Consider the following 19,698-nt stretch of genomic DNA (forward strand, 5'->3'; position numbering starts at 1 on the left):
TTTGTCTTACGTTGGAAGGTTGAAGAACCTTGATGCTTCTCTGCTTACCGTTTTCCATAAGAATACGGAGGTTCTGCAAGTAAAATCATCTGTTTTTTATGCCGGGTGTGGAGTTTGAGATATATGTTTCACAAATTAAATATTTCCCAAGTTTTTTTTCCTCCTCATCCCTCAAAAGAGGAAGACAGGCTTACTAGATTGGACCCTAAGAGGGTATTGAATCACTGTGTACATAGATCAAGTGACATTTGCAAGAATACTGTATTATTATTTACTCCTCCTTTTGAACATTATTACATATATGGGGGCTGGGTGGATAATGGAATAGAACTCTGATGACATTGGTGCACATGATGCCTTACATATTTGTTGACCTGTTATTTGCAATTGAGCTGCCAGATGCCATAGTCTGCACCCATCAGTACCATCTAACACTAGTGATTGAGATTTGTTAAGAAAACATGTTGTGATTGATTGTGATGCCTATGAAGTGGTTCAAGTAAGTTATCTGTGGGAGTCATAATATTTTTCAGAAAAAGTGATTGTGGATTTTAGCAACTTGTGCTTAAGCATTTCACTGTCTCTTAGCTATGCTTCAAGGAGCCTTTCAAAACTATCCATTAAAGTTTCTGTCTTGAGAAATTGTTGCTCTCATGTCCATTACTGTGCACATAGAGTGAGTGAATTTACTATATGGTTAGTGTACAATTTAAGCTTGATTAAGAACCACTTAGGGCCTGATTTACAATGGTAAAGTTAGACTAAAACTCTACTACTTTCCGGTTTCCACAAAGGTAAGTTACTTTACTGCTAGTTATGTTACACATAGTAACTTACCTTTGTGAATACTAAAAAGTAGTAAAGTTAAACTTTTGATTGAACTTTATCTCTGTGAATCTAGCATTAACGTCTAAACGTAGACTTCAGGTGTACAGTCAGACTTCGGGTCTAAGTTTACACTTGTGAATCAGGCCCCTTTCGTCGTAGCTGAATTTAACAATAGTAATTTCACTCTTAGGATGGATGGCACTATATGCAGTGCCTCACCAGTCTTATATTGCAGACTGTCGGCATCAAACTGACCTGATGACAGTTCTTAATGACTCCTCTTTTGAAGGCTCAAATTGTCTGTCACCTCTTGCTATAACGAGGGGAACCTAATGAACTACTTTTTCCATATTATTTGGTTCTGGGTGTGTCCTTTATTGCCATATATTCGAATGTGTGCGAAACGTCTGTGCTTGTAATTACACTGGTCAAGTCCACCAGAGTCGTGTTCCAGGGATGTGCAATATAGAGAGCAGTCTGCGTGATTGCAGTGAACATTTTTTCAAGCCATTACAGGTTGGATGTTGGCGCTCCAGCATAGGACATTTTTAGCTATTCACTTCAGCAGATCATTAATTAAGCAACTACTACTTATAGTCCTACCATCAAGGCGCATTTTGTTGCATTGTTAGCGGACTAAACTCTAGAAATGTGTCTTCATCACTAAGTAACAAGTGATTAATGTATATTATAGCAACACTGTTTCTGAAGTATTGCTTTTTTACTTTGTAAAATGTTCAATCATGTTTGTTCTTAAAATGTTGCAAGTCATTATTGAAGTGCTTTTGAGAAACGTGGGGACATAGCCTGCACTTGTCGTTTCAAGTAACGCTGGTCGTTGCCCTTTTGTGCTGTGCATCTCTGTGGTCTGTCTTTGATTTTACTCGGTGCGGGGGGCCCCCCAGGCTTACCCATTCTGGAGGGGGCCCCCTCAGCCCCTACTGATGTGAGTGTGAGGGGCCCCTTCAGCACATCTTGCAGGGTGCCCTCACGTTTCGTTACGCCACTGTTTACTGACACATTCAATGTATTAACAGCAGACTATCGTGCCGTGTTAATCATCCCTTGATAGATAAGACTGCTTGCTTTCAAGTTTAAACGTGCATGTTTACAGACATCAGGAACATTTACCCAAAGTTGAAACCAGGCAGCTAATTGCTGCTACTGTGAAGTTCCAAATTATATTTAACTCAAAAAAATTATATTATGCATTTTTTGCCTTTTGTTGTAATGTTTTAGAGGAAGGAAAAATGTTATTTCATTTTATTTTAGAATGCCCATCTTCGTACTCGACTGCTGAAAGTCTATGCCGAAAACTTGAGGATTTACAACAGATTCTTAAAAAGGAACCCGAGGGTGACGAAGAAGTAGACATAGTAAATGTCACGAAACCATTGAAAGCCAACATCAAGCTAGAGCAAAAGGAGAAGGTTGAGGACGTGAAATTTTATTTAGAGCCCACCCTGGCGATCGATTTTGTCAGCAACACAGCTCAGAAGGTAAAGTGAAGCATGTTGAGTTTGTAATGTCTACGAAGGTCTAACGTATTTGCATTGTGCTCAATACTTCATGGTTGCCGTTTTAAGCCGTAAATCACAAGTATAAATGGTGCTGAGACAGAATATCGAGTTGGAAATGTCGATTTACACAAATATCGAGTTGGAATTACAGTTGTTAAAAATATAGAAGTCCTTAATATTGTTTGTAAAAATATAGATGTTTAAAATATCGATTTTCTAATTAGTTTTGTATTTTAGTTTATATTTTAAATGTGTGGTATTTTTGTATAAATATTGTTTGTTTTTTAATATATGTGTTTAATTTTTAGCAGATGTGAATTTTATTTTAATTACATTTTGCTTTTTTTAGTTCCGTAGCAGGTTGTGGGTTTATAGGGTAGTAGGATGGGAAGTAATTTGATTACAATAAATTAAAGATTATTTTGTATTTATTTAATTCAGATTTTATAGCGGTAATTGTGGGACGTAATTTATCTGTAATTAATTGGTTGCTAATTAATATTAATTAATTAATTTATCGTTAATTATGGTAATTGTGTTATGTTTTTAGGTGTGGGTTGTGGGGTTTATAGCGGTAAAGAGTAGGAAGTAATTTATTTTTGATGAATTCATAATTGTTGATTTATATTAATTGATTGAAAATTAATGATGGAAATTGTGTTAATTTTAAGTGCAGGTTGTGGGGTTTATAGGGGTATATGGTGGGAAGTAATTAGTACAATTAATAACAAGTTTTACTTTATATTCATTAATGAATTGATAATTACGGTAATTGTGATTTTTTTTAGGTGTGGGTTGTGTGGTTTATGGGATAAAGGGGGTGAAGTAATTTGTTTAATAACTAGTGGTTCATTTATATTAACTAATTAATTGATAATTATGGTAATTGTGATTTTTTTAGGTGTGGGTTGTGGGGTTTATGGGGTAAAGGGTGGGAAGTAATTCATTTTTTATTAATTAATAATTAGTTCTTAATGTTAATTGATAGGAAATTAGGGAAATTGTGTCATTACTTTTAGGTACAGGTTTTATAGGGGTGAAGGGTGGGAAGTAATTTAATTAAATATTAATTTATATTAACTAATTAATTATGGTAATTGTGTGATTTATTTTTTTAGGTTTTTTAAGTGTGGGTTGTGGTGTTTATGGGGTAAAGGGTGGGAAGTATTTGTTTAATTAATAATTAGTTAAGGTTGAAAATTAAATATGTACTTTTTTAAATTAAGTTTAGGTGTAGGTTGTGGGGTTTATAGGGTAACGGGTGGGAAGTAATTTTTGTTTAATTAATAATCAATTGATCCATTACATAATTAATTTATATATAATTAGGGTATTTGTTTATTTTTTGTGTGTGGGTTTTATTGTTATAGGGGTACAGTGTTGGGAGTAGATTAATTTTACTTACTTTATAATTAGTTGCTAAATAGTATGTTTTTTATATGAAATAAGTTTTAATTGTGTAATTACTTTTTTTTACAGTTTCATTTTAGCTGTAAGTTGTTGGGATAATAGGGGTAAAGTGTGGGAAGTGAAATAATTTGTATGAGTTAATTTGTTTTTCAATTAATATTTCTTTAATTGGTTATTATGTTGATGAAGTACATTAAAAAAAATTAGTTGTGAATTGTGTGGTGTTATAGGGTAGGAAATAAAAAAAGTAAATTAATGTAATTAATGTTTTTTGTTTATAAATAATTTCTAATTAAAAATATTTGTTTGGAAATTATTTTTTATTTTATTTAATATAATATTTGTAGGTATTTGTTATATGTATTTAACATTACAATGTTATTTTTTTTAATGTAATATTAAATACATTTGTATTTTAATTATTAACATATTTATATATTTTTTCATTTCTTTTGTTTTTTAAATATTTGTATTGTTAAAATTTTTGTTTGTTTTTAATTTCGAACTGACTGGAGTGAGAATAATAGTGGTTACCACTCTGCAATCCAACACTTTCCCTGTTGTCGCACTCACTGGAGTGTGAATAGTATTTTTTACCCCTCCGCTATTCAACACTTTCCCTACTTTCCTTACTTTTACAATTATTGGAGTAGGCATAGTGAATTTTATCCCGCCACTATCCGACACTTTCCCTTCTGTTGAACTCACTGGAGTGAGATTAGTCATTTTTACACCTCCGCTATCCAACACTTTCCCTACTGTTGCACTCACTGTAGTGGAAAATGTAAGTTTGAAGATTTTTAAATAGTTTAATGTTTTAATTTATAATAGAAAAAGTTTTATAATTAGATTTTATGTTATTGGTGTGTGTGTGTATGTGTGTATATATATATATATATATCTGAAAGAAACAGGTTAGTATTAGATTCCTTACCTTAGAATATCCCCAGGCGTCAGACTGGATCCGGAAATTTTTGCGTAGCAGTACCCTTGCGCGTCGGTAGGCGTCGTCTGCGGCTCCGCGTCCGTCGTCGGCGTCGTGGGCGCCGTGATGACGTCGTCAGAGTACTTAGACGCCGCCTCGCGTGCTGACGTCAGTTCTTCTTTTTTCTTTCTTCCTTTTTCCGCGCCAGCAGCGCAGATCCGGAAAAAGTGGTACCTTAGTCATTTTTTTACTAAACTTTTTTGATCCCTTTTGATAATTTTTTGAGTCTTCGACTCCGAACGGTGCCGATAGGGATGCCTGGTTTTAAACCCTGTGAGGACTGTGACCGGCTGATGTCGGTTACCGATCCACATCGTCGGTGTCTCCACTGTCTCGGCGTCGACCACGACGACAAGACCTGTTCCGACTGCCGGGCCCTGACTTCGAAAGCTAGGCGGAAGCGGTCCCGCAAGCGACTCGAACTCCGGCAGTCGGCCCCGCGCCGCGAGAGGTCCCGGTCCGGACGGAGGTCGAGGGACAGGTCGCGGGATCGGAGCCATCATAGCTCCGGGAGTCGACATCACTCCTCCGGGTCGAAGTCGTCAGGTAAGCACAAGAAGTCGAAGAGACGTCATCGCTCTTCCGACTCCCTCCGACGCTCGCGCGACGCGGCCGGGTGTTTGGGTGACACCGCCCACGCGGCTTCGTCGGAGTCGCGGGCGTTGCGTCCGGCCCCATACCCTCCGGTCCCTGGGCCTTGCGCAACGCCGAAGGAGATCGAGCGGTTCCTCATGGCCATAAGGTCCCTCACTCCTCCAAGGGCTCCGCGGCGCCTTCGGGCCCAGCGGACGCGTCTGGGGGTCCTAGCGGGCCGGGGGCTTCGGCCCCGACGCCGTCGGGTGCTTCGGCCCGGTGCCATTGGCGCTTTCGGGCCCGGCGCCGCAGGCCCCCACTGGATCCGGATCCGGGTCGGCGCCGTCTTCGGGCGGCGTCATCCCCGATGCCTCCCTCGATCTGGTTCCGGCGTCGGAATGGCGCCACTGGGTGCCGCTTTCGACGCCGATTGGAGAATTCTACTTCAACGAACCGGCCCCATCATTTGACCCCCCTGAATTTCAGGAGATGGGTGACGAGGAGTATTGGGAGGGGTCTGAGGACCCTCTGACATGGGAGTGTCAGTCCCAGGAAGACTGGACAGGTTGACTTGGGGATGCCAGTGGTCTGGATACCTCGCCAGACACTGGTTTTGTCTCACCTCCTACCGTGGCTACGGAGGAGGGGGCAACCTACAGTGTGGTGCTGACACGGGCAGCCAAGGCCTTGGGCCTTGAACTCCCCGTCGCGGCCGTGAGGACTAACCTCCTCACTGAGGTCCTTAAACCGCAGTCAAACTCGGCTGAGCCTCTGCTGCCGTTTAATGAGGCCTTAACCGACGTTCTTTTGGGCACTCTGTCCAGGCCCGCTACAGGTTCGCCTGTAGATAGGAACGTGGCCAGACGCCACCGCCCGGCCCCGGGCGACCCATGTTTCCTGTACACCCACCCCACCCCCGAGAGCCTGGTAATTCAGGCTTCGAATTCCCAGACCGCATTTCCGTCAGCTCCGCCTGACAGGGAATCCAAGAGGTACGAGCAATACGGCAAGAAGGTATTCTCCTCCCTGAGTCTGGGACTGCGGTCTTCCAACACCGCGTGCCTCTTGGGCCGTTACACCCACTCTCTGTGGGATACGGTCGCGGACGTGCTGCCAGAATGCCCGTTGGAGGTACGGGCTAAACTCGGCCAAGCCCTTTTGGAAGGCTGAGATGCGGCACGTTATTCTATCCGGTGTGGACTGGATACCACCGACTCTCTGGGCAGAGAGATGGCAACGACGGTGGCGATTCGTCGCCACGCCTGGTTGAGGTCCGCCAACTTTTCGGCTGATGCTCAGAATACACTCATGGACATGCCGTTCGATGGCCATCGCCTCTTTGGCGACAAGGCAGACCATGCGCTTGAGCGCTTTAAGGACTCCAGGGCTAGGGCCAGGTCCTTGGGCGTCTCGGCGCCAGCAAACGGGTGCCTTTCGCTCCTTTCGTGGCCAAGGAAGGGGCGCCCCCACACGTGCTGCCAGCCACGCACCGCAGACTAACATCCAACACGGTGGCGGCTGTGGAAACCGCCATGGAGGCGGTCGGGGACAACTGCGAGGTCAGTCCACACCTTCCCCCGCAGCATCCGCCTCAAAACCCTCCTAGTCCGTGCTTTCAGGCCCATGTGACGCCAGTGGGGGGCAGGGTTCGCAATCACCTCTTCCACTGGTGCACTGTCACTTCGGACAGGTGGGTGCTGCAAATCGTCCGAAGGGGCTACTCCCTCCCCTTCGAGGCGACCCCCTCCAGCCATGCCACCGCAATACCACCGCGTATCGGGGGATCATTTGCGACTTCTGCAGGAGGAAGTTACGGCCCTCTTGGCCAAGGGTGCCTTCGAGCGCGTTCCTGGGACAGAAGTAGGGTGTGGTTGCTACTCCCACTACTTTCTGGTACCCAAGAAGGGCAAAGGTGGCCTACGCCCTATCTTAGACCTACGGAACGTCAACGGCTTCCTCCGGAAGGAGAAGTTCAAAATGCTGACACTGGCTCAGGTCTTAGCTGCCCTGGACCCAGGAGACTGGATGGTAGCGTTGGGCTTGCAGGACGCCTATTTTCACATCCCCGTCCTGCCAGCCCACTGGCGTTACCTGCGGTTCACGGTAGGCCACGAGCACTTTCAGTTTACCGTGCTCCCCTTTGGCCTTACCAGCACCCCACGGGTGTTCACGAAGGTGATGGCGGTGGTCGCAGCTCATCTGCGCAGGTTAGGGGTTTCAGTCTTCCCCCTACCTCGACGACTGGTTGTTGAAGGCGGGCTCGTCCCAAACAGTCGTCAGCCACCTCCAGACGACGGCAGACCTCCTGCATCAGCTGGGCTTTTCCATCAATGTGCCGAAGTCACACCTGTGCCCCTCTCAGAAGCTCCTCTTCATCGGAGCGGTTCTCGACTCGGCGCTGTTTCGGGTTTATCCTCTCGAACAGCGGGTTCGGGACATTCAGGCTCTGATTCCACTCTTTCAGCCTTTGTCCCGGGTCTCGGTCAGGTTGATGCTGCGGCTTCTGGGGCTGATGGCCTCCTGCATCCTTATGGTGCATCACGCTCGGTGGCGGATGCGGGCTCTGCAGTGGGACCTGAAGTTTCAGTGGGCCCAGCATCAGGGCAACCTCTCCGACCATGTCCTGATCTCGGAGGGCACTGCGAGACAGCTGCAGTGGTGGCTCACGGACCGCGATTGGGTCAGCGGCAGATCCCTCTCCCTACCCCAAACGGAGCACGTAGTTGTGACGGACGCGTCCCTCCAGGGCTGAGGAGGCCACATGGGAGAGGCGGAGATCAGAGGCCTCTGGTCTCCGGCGGAGTCCCGGCTCCATATCAACCTTTTGGAGCTGCGGGCCATTCGTCTAGCACTGAAGGCATTCCTCCCCTCTGTCCGGGGGAGTGTAGTGCAGGTGTTCACAGACAACACCACCGCCATGTGGTACTGCAACAAACAGGGCGGGGTGGGGTCGTGGACCCTTTGCCAGGAGGCTCTGCGCCTCTGGCAGTGGCTGGAACATCAGGGCGTTACCCTGGTGGTTCAACACCTGGCAGGTTCTCTGAACGCCAGGGCGGACGAGCTCAGCCGTCGGTGCATGATGGATCACGAATGGCGTCTGAACTCGGACGTGGCGCAAGGCCTCTTTCAGCAGTGGGGAGAGCCTTGGTTAGATCTATTCGCCACCGAAGAGAACACGCAATGTCATCAGTTCTGCGCGTTGGAATTTCCAAGGTGGCACTCGCTCGGAGACGCTTTTCGTTGCAAGTGGAGTTGCGGTCTGTTGTACGCCTTTCCGCCTATACCACTTCTGCCCAGAGTGCTGAAGAAGATCAAACGCGACCGGGCCCAAGTCATCCTTGTGGCTCCGGACTGGGCACAAAGGTACTGGTATCCAGAGCTACTCAGTATGTCAGTCGATCCCCCGGCTCTGGGCACTATCAAGGGCTACCTTTCTGCACTTTCAGCCTTTCTAAGGCTGCCTGATCAACCTTCTTTGTTCAAGTCCCCTATTGTAACTCGCTTTCTGAAGGGCATCACACACATGTTCCCTCCTGTTCCATTTGTAATGCCCCAGTGGGACTTGAACCTGGTTCTTACATTTCTGATGTGCGTTCCCTTTGAGCCACTTCACAACTGTCCTCTTCGCCTTCTTACCCTGAAGACTGCTTTCCTGGTTACCATCACCTCTGCCAGGAGAGTGAGTGAGCTCCAGGCTCTTTCATGTACACCCCCTTTCCTTTCTGTCCATCCGGACAAGGTTGTGTTGGGGACTAAGCCTTCTTTTATGCCCAAGGTTGTCACAGCCTTCCATATCGGGCAGTCTATCACCTTGCCCACCTTCTTTCCGCCACCGCATCCCTCTAAAGAGGAAGAGCGGCTCCACCGTCTGGACCTAAAACTTGCGATTTCGTTCTATCTAGATCGCACACGCCAGTTCCGGGTGGATGACCAACTCTTAGTTGGTTACGTGGGCGCTAAGAAGGGACGGGCGGTGCACAAGAGGACCATCTCTCGGTGGGTCGTCTTGTGTATCAAGGCTTGTTACTCCTTGGCAAAGAAGGAGCCTCCTGTTTGGCTGAGGGCCCATTCTACTCGGGCCACGGCCGCTAGCACGGCCTTGGGCCGGGGAGTCCCCTTACAGGACATCTGTCAGGCAGCCACGTGGGCATCGCTGCACACGTTTGCAAGACACTACTGCCTGGACAGCCAAGTCCGGAGGGATGGCTTCTTTGGCCGTTCCGTCCTCCAGGACTTTCTGGTGTGATTATTGGTTCGCAGACCCACCACCGGGGTTTGTATTGCTGGGGTATCTATTCTAAGGTAAGGAATCTAATACTAACCTGTTTCTTTCAGATGAACAAGTTACTTACCTTTGGTAATGATATATCTGTAAGAAACAGTAGTTAGTATTAGATTCCTTACCGCCCCACCCATCCTCACCGTTCTGCGAACCGATATCCAGGGTTAAGGTCATCCCTTTCAGGGCCCTAGTTTCAATGGCACCAGTGTTGGTTTTTAGCATGGCTCTGCGTTTCTGGCGCAGAAAAGCTGTGTCTACGAACTGACGTCAGCACGCGGAGGCGACGTCTAAGTACTCTGACAACGTCATCACGGCGCCCACGACGCCGATGACGAACGCGGAGCCGCAGACAACACCTACTGACGCACAAGGGTACTGCTACGCAAAAATTTCCGGATCCAGTCTGACGCCTGGGGATATTATAAGGTAAGGAATCTAATACTAACTACTGTTTCTTACAGATATATCGTTACCGAAGGTAAGTAACTCGTTCATATATTCCTCATCAATTGAAAATATACTTGGCACTCTCCTTGGATTATTCAGCTTTTTCATTATTCATTCCATCACTCTCCTTCGAAACGTTTCGCCCATCACGGTCTTGATCACGGTTTACTACTAATTGATGAGGAATATTTTGCGAGATTAGTCCTGTCATGCCGTGAGCACCAGCTGTTCTGTGTGCCCCCCGAGATATATATATATATATATATATATATATATATATATATATCAATCAAATCCCACAAGCGAGCGTTAACGCTCGCGGCGCCTTTCCCAGCCGCTTCGGTGAAGGCGGTCCGTTACGAGGCAGGCAGCCTCTTCAAATTACACCCAAATTGTGCTTTTACCTTGCTCAAAACACGGCAGTAATGGACACAAGCCAGAATTCTGTGCAGCAGACGGAGATTTATTCGTCAAATGGTCTTACAGGCAAGAGAAACACCCGCCGCGTTTCAGTGCTAACGCACCTTAGTCATGAGTGTTTGATTTACCGGTGCATACATTTTTAAATACCACGTGACACTTGTGTAAGTGAAAACAGACTCGGCAACTTGTAAAAACCTCAATGTTGCTAAACATATATTCAGTCGAATACATGACTAATATTGTGTGAAAAAATAAAGCAGTAAAATAATACCAAACCACCTCTGTGTGTAGTTTCTAAATAATTGCATATGCTTACAGACATAATGAGACTTAGTGCGTTCTCATCTTGTTATTCAATAAAGTTTTGTCCAAAGACTCCGTATGCACCGCTGCGAACCCGTTGGTTAATCAAAACAGTCTAAGATGATATGTACCACGCTAGTCCTGTTACGCGCTCACGGTATCAAGCCTCAGTGGGCGAAATCATGCGTACAGACAGGTGCACGGATAAATGGGTGAATTTTAAGTTCATCAGTCCAGCCCAAGTGGGCTTGTGTGTTATGTCTCCAAAGTTCATCGCACTTCAGCAGCATTTATAATACAATGATTCAAATTCATTTCTTCAACACATTGCGGTTCAGATCTAAAATAAATAAAATAAAATAACAACGTGTCACTTCTGTCAAAAAATAAAATCAAAATGAAAAATACACTAAACACAGTTAGATCAAAAGAACAATAAAATAATCATATATATATAATATATATATAATGGTCACGAATTGAGGATCACGCTGACACAGTCATTTTTTAGAAGTTTATGTTTAGTTGCTCGATTGTACGGACAGACGCATTTCGGCTACGCCTTCCTCAATGTCACTCAATTAAATTCAAAGTGATGATACTTTATACACAAAAAAATGTCAACGCCAAATCATAACAATCAAGAGAGGACTTCACAGTTCATAGAAATGGCAACACAAAAGAGGGACCAAAATGAACAGTGCTTTCAAAAAATACTTGGCTGCCATGTTTGAGGATCAAATCAGTAACATTTTCCTAATCAATCAGAAAGGGAGATGCATGTATACATCTACAGTTCAATTCCTTATATACAACTAGTCAATTCATTCAAGCCATGAATACTGCATTAGATTTAAATAATACAAGTAAGTTGCCACATGATTATTGTGTATGAGTCGTTTGCATCCTCTACAGATGTCTGCATCCTCCAAAGAACCTCTCATGGTCGCTCTACAAAAAAAAATATATATATATATGTATGTGCACACATTTTTAAATAATTTAAACATTGTAAAATAAATTAAAATTAATAGTTTATAGTTTTAAAGTAAATATATATGAATTAGTATGTATGTGTGTACAGCTTTTTTTTTAATTAAGGTTATTATTTTTTTTAATTTATATTAAATCTACTTTATTTTTTATAATTTTTTTTTACATGTTTAATATTTATTATTGTTTTTGTACAACTATATTTTTTACATCAATACATTTTTTTCTCGATATTTTTGTACTTACCTCTTTAAGTATAGGGAGTCAATAGTTTTCCATTCTATATTTTTGCATTAGTATTTTTTATAAATGTTACTTATTTTAAATGTACTTAATGTTTTGACCTGGGAAGAATCAAAGGCTTGCGGACCCTGCGGGGGATTCATTCTTGCAACATTTAGTCACTCCAGATGTATGTAACAAGCACCTAAAAATCTAATCTAGGGATTACTAGAAGGTGCCGTAGTCAACATTCACTATATGAAAGCTTTGCTTCCTTTGAAGAGATTGACTTATGCTTAAGAGATGGTGACACAGTTTTCCCTGTCACCAAATCAGAATGTAAGTATGGTCTTCAGATAGAAGCTGAGCGCTTCATGGGTATTTCTTGTCCTTCATCCATGCATGCACATGCGTCAATTTCAGCAGACGCTGGACGGTCAATAGAACCAGTTCGACAACAATATTGAAGATATGATGCTCATTGGTCATCGAATGATTCAGTTTGTAGAATATTCCATTGATTATAGTTTCTGTTTTAAACAAATTAATATACTTGTGAGATAACAATTGAAAGTGCAATATACATCTGAAAGAAACAGGTTAGTATTAGATTCCTTACCTTAGAATATCCCCAGGCGTCAGTCTGGATCCGGAAACTTTTGCGTAGCAGTACCCCTGCGCGTCGGTAGGCGTCCCCTGCGACTCCGCGTCCGTCGTCGGCGTCGTGCGCCGTGATGAAGTCGCTGGAGTATATAGACGCCGCCTCCGCGCGCTGACGTCAGTTCTTCTTTTTTCCGCGCCAGTTAGCGCAGATCCGAAGAGCAGTACTCCGGTCTTTTGACCAAAGTTTTTGAATTACTATCTACTCTTAAGGTGCCGGTAGGATGCCCGGTTTTAAGAATTGTGACGGGTGTGACCGCACGATGTCGGTCACGGACCACCACCGACTCTGCCTCCGGTGCCTGGGCCCGGACCACGACGTGGACTCCTGCGTCGATTGCCGGGCCTTGACGAGTAAGGCTAGACGGGAGCGGTCCCGCAAGCTACTCGAGCTCCGGGTGTCGGCCCCGCGTCGAGAGCGGTCCCGGTCTGGCCGGAGGTCGAGAGAGCGGTCGCGGAGCCACCACGAGCGCTCCGGACGTCGTCACCATTCCTCTGGTTCCTCAGGTAAGAAACACAAGAAGTCGGGGCGTCGTCATCGTACCCCCGACGCTCGCGCGATGCGGCCGGGGGTTCGGGTGGCCCCACCCCCGCGGCTCCGCGTGGGTCGCCGGCGCGGCCTGCTCCATACCCTACGGTCCCTGGGCAAGGCGCGTCGCGCGAGGAGATAGAGGAGTTCCTCATGGCCATGAGGGCACTGTCTCCTCCGACGGGGCCTACGGCGCCTGCGGGCCCGGTGGTCCCGTCCGGGGGCCCGAGCGGTTCGGGTGCTCCTGCCCCGACGCCACCGCCGGCTCCGGCCCCGACGCCGGCTCCGGCCCCGGCGCCGCTGGGCCCTTCAGGGTCGACGCCGGCTGGTCCACCGGCCTCTCCGGCGCCACCCCCATTCCCTCTCCAACTCCGGACACGGAGTCGGACCGGCGTCGGCCGACGCCGAGTCCGGCGCCGAGGGGGCCCATTGACCCCGAGGAGCCGGTCTACATTGTTGACTCAGAATATGGTGAGGATGTAGATTATGGAGAGGATTGGGAGGCGTCTGAGGACGCTCTGACCCGCGAGTGTCAGTACGACGTGGACCGGACAGGTGACTTGGGTGACGCCAGTGGTCTGGACGACTCTCCTAACCCTGGTTTTGTCTCGCCTCCTACTGTGGCTTCGGAGGCTGGGGCTGCTTATTCAGTGGTGTTGATGAGGGCTGCCAAGGCCTTTCACCTTGAGCTCCCCTTCGCGGTCGTGAGGCCTAACATCCTCACTGAGGTCTTCAAACCGCAGTCATGCCCACAGGAGCCTCTGCTGCCGTTCAACGAAGCCTTGACAGACGTTCTTTTGGGCACGTGGTCCAGGCCCGCTTCAGGTTCGCCTGTTGATAGGAACGTGGCCAGACGCCACCGTCCGTGTCCGGACGACCCCAAGTTCCTGTCCACCCATCCCACCCCTGAGAGTCTGGTGATCCAGGCCTCAACTTCCCAGACCGCATTCCCGTCGGCCCCGCCCGACCGGGAATCTAAGAGGTACGACCAGTATGGGAAGAAGGTCTTCTCGTCCCTGAGTTTGGGACTGCGGTCTTGCAACACCGCATGCCTCTTGGGCCGCTACACCCACTCTCTGTGGGATACGGTCGCGGAGTTGCTGCCTGAATGCCCGCAGGAGGTACGGGTAAAGCTCGGCAAGGCTATGATTGAAGGCCGAGATGCAGCAAGATACTCCATCAGGTGTGGTCTTGATACGACCGACTCGCTGGGCAGAGCGATGTCCACGACGGTGGCGATTCGTCGCCACGCCTGGCTGAGATCCGCCAATTTTTCGGCAGATGTCCAAAATACTTTGATGGACATGCCGTTCGATGGCAGTCGCCTGTTTGGCGACAAGGCGGACCACGCGCTGGAGCGCTTCAAGGACTCCAGGGTCACGGCCAAGTCCTTGGGTCTTTCGACCCAGCGCCAGCAAACGGGTTCGTTTCGCTCCTTTCCTGGCCAAGGAAGGGGCGGTCCCACACGTGCTGCCAGCCACGCACCGCAGAACACTTCTCAACGCGGTGGCGGCCGTGGATTCCGCCGTGGAGGCGGTCGGGGACAACGGCGAGGTCAGACCACACCTCCCCCGGCAGCATCAGCCTCCAAATCCTCCTAGTCCGTGTTTTCAGGCCCATGTGACGCCAGTGGGTGGCAGGGTTAGCCATCACCACTCCCGCTGGCGCACTATCACATCGGACAGGTGGGTGCTGCAGCTCGTCCGAAGGGGCTACTCCCTCCCCTTCGAGACCACTCCTCCAGCCATGCCACCGCAGAACCACCGTGTGTCGGGGGACCACTTGACACTTCTGCAGGAGGAAGTTACGGCCCTCTTGGCCAAGGGGGCCATCGAGCGCGTTCCTGGGCCAGAAGTAGGGTGTGGTTGCTATTCCCACTACTTTCTGGTACCCAAGAAGGACAAGGGGGGCCTGCGTCCTATCTTGGATCTACGGAACGTCAACGGCTTCCTCCGGAAGGAGAAGTTCAAGATGTTGACTTTGGCTCAGGTCTTGGCTTCTCTAGACCCGCAAGACTGGATGGTGGCGTTGGACTTGCAGGATGCGTATTTTCACATCCCCGTCCTGCCGGCCCACCGGCGTTACCTACGGTTCACGGTAGGCCACGAGCACTTTCAGGTTATCGTGCTCCCATTCGGCCTTACCAGCGCCCCACGGGTGTTCACGAAAGGGATGGCGGTGGTCGCAGCTCATCTGCGCCGGTTAGGGGTTTCAGTCTTCCCCTACCTCGACGACTGGTTGTTGAAGGCGGGCTCGCCCCAGACAGTCGTCCACCACCTTCAGATGACGGCAGACCTCCTGCACGAGCTGGGGTTTTCCATCAATGTGCCGAAATCACACCTGTGTCCCTCTCAAAAGCTCCTTTTCATCGGAGCGGTTCTCGACTCGGCGCAGTTTCGGGTTTATCCTCCGGAACGGCGGGTCCGGGATATACAGGCTTTGATTCCCATCTTTCAGCCGTTATCCCGGGTTTCGGTCAGGTTGACGCTGCGGCTGCTGGGGCTGATGGCTTCCTGCATCCTTCTGGTGCATCACGCCCGGTGGCGGATGCGGGCTCTGCAGTGGGACCTGAAGTTTCAGTGGGCCCAGCATCAGGGCAACTTGTCCGACCATGTCCTGATCTCGGAGGGCACTGCGAGGCAGTTGCAGTGGTGGCTTACGGACCGCGATTGGGTCAGAGGCAGATCCCTCTCCCTTCCCCAACCGGAGCACGTAGTTGTGACGGACGCGTCCCTCCAGGGTTGGGGAGGCCACTTGGGAGAGGCGGAGATCAGAGGCATCTGGTCTCCGGCGGAGTCCCGGCTCCATATCAACATGTTGGACCTGCGGGCGATTCGCCTAGCACTGAAGACATTCCTCCCCTTTGTCAACGGGAGTGTAGTGCAGGTGTTCACGGACAACACCACCGCCATGTGGTACTGCAACAAGCAGGGCGGAGTGGGGTCGTGGACCCTTTCCCAGGAGGCTCTGCGTCTCTGGCAATGGCTGGAACGTCAGGGCGTGACTCTTGACGGTTCAACACCTGGCAGGTTCTCTGAACGCCAGGGCGGACGAACTCAGCCGTCGGTGCTCGGTGGATCACGAATGGCGTCTGAACTCGGACGTGGCGAAAGGTCTCTTTCTGCAATGGGGAGAGCCTTGGTTAGATCTATTCGCCACAGAAGAGAACGCGCAATGTCATCAGTTCTGCGCGTTGGAGTTTCCAAGACGGCACTCGCACGGCGACGCCTTTCGGCGCGAGTGGAGCTGCGGTCTGTTGTACGCCTTTCCGCCTATACCACTTCTGCCCAGAGTGCTGAAGAAGATCAGGCGCGACCGGGCCCAAGTTATCCTTGTGGCTCCGGACTGGGCTCGAAGGTACTGGTATCCCGAGCTACTCAGCATGTCAGTCGGTCCCTCGATCCGCCTGCCCCTTCGGGAGGACCTTCTGTCGCAGCAGCAGGGGACGGTCCTCCACCCGAACCTGTCCAGTCTCCACCTCCATGCGTGGAGATTGAGCGGCGACAGTTGAGGCCATTTGACTTGCCTCCTGAAGTCTGTGATGTGATTCTGGCAGCCAGGCGTCCCTCCACAAAGTCGGTATACGCCTGCCGGTGGAACAGATTTGTGGCATGGTGCACAGCAAAGGCTGTGGATCCCCTTTCTGCCCCTCTCTCCGAGGTTCTCCTCTTTCTTCTTTCTCTTGCCCAGCAGGGCTCTGCTCTGGGCACTATCAAGGGCTACCTTTCTGCCCTTTCCGCCTTCTTAAGGCTACCTGATCAGCCATCTTTGTTCAAGTCCCCTATTGTAACGAGATTCTTGAAGGGCATCACGCACATGTATCCACCTGTTCCGTTCGTGATGCCTCAGTGGGACTTGAACCTGGTTCTGACTTTCTTGATGTGCGCTCCCTTTGAGCCGCTTCATTCCTGTCCTCTCCGTCTCCTGACTTTAAAGACGGCCTTCCTGGTTGCCATCACCTCTGCCGGGAGAGTGAGTGAGCTCCAGGCTCTTTCTGTCAAACCTCCTTTCTTGTCCATTCATCCAGACAAGGTGGTTCTTAGAACTAGACCTTCTTTCCTGCCCAAAGTCGTTTCTGCTTTTCACATCGGGCAGTCCATCACCTTACCCTCCTTCTTCCCGCCTCCGCATCCTTCAAAGGATGAAGAGCGGCTCCATCGTCTGGACCCAAAACGTGCGCTTTCATTTTATATGGATCACACACTCCAGTTCCGGGTGGATGACCAACTGTTTGTTGGCTACGTGGGTGCGAAGAAGGGAAGGGCGGTGCATAAACGAACCATCTCTCGGTGGGTCGTCCTGTGCATCAAAGCGTGTTACTCTTTAGCTCGGAAGGAGCCTCCTGTTGGGCTGAGAGCCCATTCCACTCGGGCCACGGCGGCTTCCACTGCCCTGGGCCGGGGAGTCCCCTTGCAGGACATTTGTCAGGCAGCTACGTGGGCCTCGCTGCACACGTTTGCAGGGCACTACTGCCTGGACAGTCAAGTCCGGAGGGATGGCTTCTTTGGCCGTTCTGTCCTCCAGGACTTTCTGGTGTAGGCTGTATTGGTTCGCAGACCCACCTCCGGGGTTGGTATTGCTGGGGTATCTATTCTAAGGTAAGGAATCTAATACTAACCTGTTTCTTTCAGATGAACAAGTTACTTACCTTCGGTAACGATATATCTGTAAGAAACAGTGGTTAGTATTAGATTCCTTACCGCCCCGCCCATCCTCCCCGTTCTGCAAACTGATACATAGGGTTAAGGTCATCCCCTTCAGGGCCCTAGTTTCGCATGGCACCAGTGTTGGTTCTTACATGGCTCTGCGTGTTCTGGCGCGGAAAAGCTGTGTGCAAAGAACTGACGTCAGCGCGCGGAGGCGGCGTCTATATACTCCAGCGACGTCATCACGGCGCACGACGCCGACGACGGACGCGGAGCCGCAGGGGACGCCTGCAGACGACGCCTACCGACGCGCAGGGGTACTGCTACGCAAAAGTTTCCGGATCCAGACTGACGCCTGGGGATATTCTAAGGTAAGGAATCTAATACTAACCACTGTTTCTTACAGATATATCGTTACCGAAGGTAAGTAACTTGTTCATCAAGAGAAGACTGAACAGTGCTAGGAATGCTGTAATAAAATAACGAGGTACACTGAAGTTGAATAGGAGTCTTCTTTATTGCATCTTAACACCATCACGGGTTCCAGTCAGCTGAAGGCAGCTGTGGAATGTTCATGCATTCTTGAGTGGGCAATACCAATAGGGGGCAGGGGAAGGGGGGGAACGGAAGGAACCAAGTGTGATTACAACACATCTCCTTATGGGGGGAAGGAAAGAAATCGATAAAAAGTACATTGCATAGAGAACAATTTTCAATTAATAAGGTAGGCAGAAAAGAGGCAATAACACCACAACGCAGTAACCAGTGCAGGAAGAAATAATCATGTGGTATAGTAATCTTTGCTCCACCGGGGTGCAACTGTGGGTCTAGACGACCTTCTGGGGGTCACTTGACTCATACTGTGAGGCAAAGACTGCAACTGGGGAACATTGAATTCCTTGTGTAGAACAATTCTATCCATGCTCCAGGTTTGACCATTGTTTTTTTTTTTTTTTGGTTAAAATCTTTTATTGAGCAACAAAATCATGTGTACAGAGATGGGCCTACAACCGCACGGGCTGGCCGCTAAGATCGGAGCATAACGCGGTATAAAACAGTGGTCGCCACTCTGGCGGTCAGGCACAATCCGGATACAAAATGTCGCCCACAATATGGAACAGGATAAGACAATGTTCTTATTTTAAAGCACACCAAAAACAACAAACATCAAAAACAAGGCGAAGGAGTGATACACAGAGAGTCAGCCCTGGAGGGGGGGGAAACTCACTAAGCAGGAATACAAAGTCACAATCAGTAGGATAAGTCAAGGCGGGGGGACAGCGGGGAGGTCAATCAAACCAAAGTACAGTATACGAAATTTCAGGAACGCCAACCTAGGGTGACAAGGGAACATCAGGGGCCTCCACCAGGGGAGGAGCACAAATATCTCCGCGATATGCATTCCACTGACACCAGATCTTCGTCCATGCCCTAGGTCTGCCCCTGGCTGTGTAGACAGTCTTTTCGCGGAACATAGACCAGTCCATGTTTTCTTCCCACACAGAGACAGTGGGGGGCCTGTGCGAGCCCCAAAGTTGCGCTATGTCTCGCTTCGCAACCATATACCCCAGGGTCGCCCATCTGGTTTGGGCCACCGAACAATCGGTAGGTTCCCAAACGTTCAACAAGCATCTCCTTGACTCCGGCACCAGGGCAATTCCAGTCACATCAGCCATCACCGCAAGCACCCCTGTCCAATAGGCAGCCACGCTCGGACACTCCCAAAGAATGTGAAGAAACGTAGCACTCATCCCACACCCACGCTTGCAGAGGCCATCCGGGGAAAAACCCATCACAACCAAACGAGGACCAGTAACATACACCCGGTGGAGGATCTTGAGCTGAACCAGACGGAGACGGGCCGGAATGGCGACCTC

At 48.9% G+C, this 19,698-nt stretch overlaps 1 protein-coding gene across 2 annotated transcripts in view; it reads left to right on the forward strand.

Moving 5' to 3' along the window:
• Positions 1-19,698, forward strand: part of YEATS2 (YEATS domain containing 2) — a 1,326,518-nt gene that overhangs the window by 1,123,380 nt on the left and 183,440 nt on the right. For both annotated transcript variants that reach the window (XM_078665556.1, XM_078665557.1), the window contains exon 27: positions 2,101-2,327. In XM_078665556.1, coding sequence (XP_078521682.1) covers positions 2,101-2,327 — 227 coding nt within the window. The remainder of the gene's footprint in view (positions 1-2,100; positions 2,328-19,698) is intronic.

This window comes from Lissotriton helveticus, chromosome 11 (assembly GCF_964261635.1).
Source record: "Lissotriton helveticus chromosome 11, aLisHel1.1, whole genome shotgun sequence".
Classification (NCBI taxonomy): Eukaryota; Metazoa; Chordata; class Amphibia; order Caudata; family Salamandridae; genus Lissotriton; species Lissotriton helveticus.